The sequence below is a fragment of the Chaetomium globosum genome, genomic scaffold, assembly GCF_000143365.1.
Source record: "Chaetomium globosum CBS 148.51 scaffold_4 genomic scaffold, whole genome shotgun sequence".
NCBI classification, from domain to species: Eukaryota; Fungi; Ascomycota; class Sordariomycetes; order Sordariales; family Chaetomiaceae; genus Chaetomium; species Chaetomium globosum.
Window position 1 is genome coordinate 1,437,743 of NT_165979.1, and position 3,302 is coordinate 1,441,044.

Here is a 3,302-nt window from a genome sequence, read left to right on the forward strand (position 1 = left end):
TTCCGACGCCGAGAACATCGCCGAGTTCCAGAACTGGTGCGGCATGCTCACCGACGACGAGAAGCAAAAGGTCAAGGAGGCCGCGCAGTAGGACGGCGAGGCCCCCCGCGCGGCTGTGCCTCTGAGGTCGGTTGTGCAAAGCTTGGTGCCAATGATGTTTCGGTGAGAAGACTGGCTGCTAGACGTGATGTGATGGCTGGGGCGGTGGGTGCCATGCTGAGAAGCGAGGCCATTTGTGATTATATACATTGTGGGTTGCGGGCTGGCAGCCACCAACCGCCACGCGCATTGTTGGAACAGGATTGTGGGAAGCCGATAGGCAAGTATAGACACGGGTTTATGTAGTTTGGCTTGTCCCATCCCCATGTTCAGTGAACCAAGAACACGCCGGCAGGCGGAATGGGGATATGCCTATGGGTTTGCAAGAGGATCGCCGGTGTGCGTGTCTCCCCCCTCAGTAGTACATGGTAGCGGAGATTCTAGCACCGTATTCACCCAAGACGAAGACACAAGTTTGATGGTCAAAAACCATCGTGGCGTTTCCTTATTATTGAAAGCAAACTAGCCATGCCATGCCATAATATGATCCTTGCTAGGCCCTTTCATCCACAGGCTTGAGCTCCTAACCCCTGTCCTCACCCCCCCCCGCTCAAACTCATTTGTTTCCCCATCATAACATCCCGGATTAAGCAGCAATTACATAGTTATTTACTAACGACGCAAACCCAAGACATAACTAAATGATATCCCCACCAAACCCCGACCCACCGCCAAACCCCGACCCACGACCACCACGTCCTCCCCCAAACCGCGGGTGACCCCCAGGCCCAAACGGATCCCACCTCGCCCCGGGCGGGATCTGCCCACCAAACGTATCATCACCTCCCCCGCGGCCCCCGCGGTCTCCAAAGATGGGGTCATCAAAGGTAGGGTGCATCCCACCGGCCCCTCCGCCGAAGCCTCCTCCGGGCCCGCCAACACGACCACCGGGCGCCGGATGTCGGAGCCCGTCGGGACCGATCTGGAAAGGACCGGGGAAGGCACCCCCAATCGGATCGTGGGGGCCCATCCCCGCCGGGTAGAGATCGCTATGGCCCAGGTTGCCGAAGCCGGCGCGGCCGCCGCGGCGCTGGTCGGCCGTCGTCGGGCCGTGTGGCGGCTGGTTGACTTCGTACTCGTCCTCGAAGCCGGGCGGCGGGAAGTCGGGGGCGGGGCCGGGGGCGGGGCCGGGGCCGAGGTCGGAGGGTGCCCTCGGGAGGATTAGGTTTGGGTCTCGTTCCCGGTCGCGGCGCGGGGGCCGGAAGAGCATCTCCGGTTGCGAAGTGGCGGGGGGAGGGCCTCGCTGTGCCGGCGGTTCTACCGGCTTTTTCTCGGGTGATGGGGCTGTGCGGCGGAGCTCCTCGTCGGTGTCCTCTGATTCTGGGAGTGTGGCCAGTAGCTGTTGGATTAGGTGGACCTTGAAGCGCGATGCGAGTTCTTACGAGAGGATGGTTAGTTCGGGGAGGCTATGGAAGGGAAGGGGTGGAGCGGGAATGGGTAGGGTACCTTGGATCCGATCCTCGGAAACGAAAAGGGCTTTTAGTTTTTCAACGAGGTCGCTCCTGTCCTCGCCGCCGTCGGCCGTGATCGTAATACGCAATGGTAGTCCAGAGGCTTGGAGGTAATCACGAGGTTTGATTGTGAAACGGACAAAGTGCTGGTCCCCGGTGGCCTCGCCGCGGATCTCGATCTCGGTGGGCAGACGGCCGATACGGAGCACAAACTTCACCGAGGAGGTATCATGGGTGTAAACAAAGGTGTGCGAATTAATGGAATTGTTCCATTGCGGTGGTAGATGGGGGCGCGTGGCTTGCGCATTCGTCTTCTGGGGGCTGGTTAGCTTCGGTGATGAGACCGGAGGTCTCGGTTCGACGCACTGATGTCCTGGTTGAGGTGAAAGCCGATGAAAGTAAAATTCAGGTTGACCATGCAAGCGTGGACGAGTAATGCGATACAGTCGATGGTGGCGCTCATGTCAGAGGTGGTGTCACCTCTCTGATGGATCGGAAGGGCGTCAGCCATGGACTGCAGCACGGCAGCTGGGCCGAGTCTCTCCGGCGACCACATGATAGATTGTTTTGATGTTAAATTCGATAGGATATTGATTCCGGTCTTGAATAGAGCTTGATAAATAGCTAATATCTCGGTTGTGGGGAATCGGGTGATGAGAGAAGCTCGACAGTGTACAGGGGCCCGGGAAGATGTGGGGGTTTTATTAAAGGGCGGGGCACTCGGGGCAGCGGCGTCGTCATCAGGCTCTCAGCGCTCACAGGCAACCTTCAGCCCTACGGATAAGTGGGGTGGTGAGTGATGCCATGCTCGCTTAGATCTGAGGAAGATCCCGCCGAGCTAACCAGGTATGTAATATTACCCGGCCGTCATTTTCAACTTCACCTCTTCCAATTCACAATGGAGCTGCACTTCGATGCAGTTTTTTGAAGAGCCCGGACTACTCAAATACTGCGTCTCTTTATTAAAGCCATCTCCAAACAACAATGCAATCAATTTGCCCAGCAACTACCCCTTTCATGACGTCTCCTCACGGCGGACTACCTTCCCGCTCCCGTTCTTCCTCAATTCATCCAAGTACCAACTCTTATTATCGTACGGGTAGTCGTGTGGGAACGTAACCGGGTATGGCGGCACAATGGCCTCCCTTTCGGCCAGGTCCACGATATCCTTGCGAATATACAAGTGCGATGACCCTATCGTATGCGGCGCCCGTCCCTTATCGAGCTTGAACTCTTCGTAGTCGTCAAGGGCGCCGCGGCTATAACATGAAACATCAATATACCACACATTCGCCGCTGTTATCTTCCCCAAACCCGATCTTACCTCTCCGAATCCACCACACAAGCTCCCGCTATCACCGCCGCCGGCTTACATCGCCGCAGCACCTCCCTCCACACCTCCACAATCCAGCCCCACGGTATAGACCAACGTACGCCGATCCACAAGTCGACAGACCTCGTCCACTCCGCCCCCGACTACCTCCACGGGCGGAAGCTGCGCCAGGTGCATCACCTCGGCGGCCCACGCCAGCGCCTGTCGGTCCTCCCCCGTGTAGCCCTCGCCGCAGAAGTAGACGGGCACATCCACCAGGTCGGGATCCCCCGCGTATCCCGCTATAGGCGGCAGCTTATCGCTCTTCTTCTCCCTCCCCTTCTTCTCCTTTTCCTTATGCTCCCCCTCCCCCGTTTCCTTCTCCCCACTCCCCTAATAAAAAGAGGGGACTCTCTTTTTGCTGGAGGTGGGTTTGCGCA

General features: G+C 58.0%; 2 protein-coding genes across 2 annotated transcripts in view; both read right to left on the reverse strand.

The window, feature by feature from the left end:
* Positions 1 to 736: 736 nt before the first annotated feature.
* Positions 737 to 2,106, reverse strand: CHGG_04166 (uncharacterized protein; the record flags this gene model as incomplete). Its single annotated transcript, XM_001223379.1, has 3 exons — positions 737 to 1,419; positions 1,546 to 1,915; positions 1,966 to 2,106. 3 exons carry the CDS (start codon positions 2,104 to 2,106, stop codon positions 737 to 739), a joined length of 1,194 nt encoding a protein of 397 aa, XP_001223380.1.
* A 459-nt stretch (positions 2,107 to 2,565) lies between these two features.
* CHGG_04167 (uncharacterized protein) overlaps positions 2,566 to 3,302 on the reverse strand; it is a gene marked incomplete at both ends in the record, with an annotated part of 1,369 nt that continues 632 nt past the window's right edge. Inside the window, 3 exons of the mRNA XM_001223380.1 lie at positions 2,566 to 2,809; positions 2,875 to 2,948; positions 3,007 to 3,255. Of these exons, the coding sequence (XP_001223381.1) occupies positions 2,566 to 2,809; positions 2,875 to 2,948; positions 3,007 to 3,255 (567 nt within the window). The remainder of the gene's footprint in view (positions 2,810 to 2,874; positions 2,949 to 3,006; positions 3,256 to 3,302) is intronic.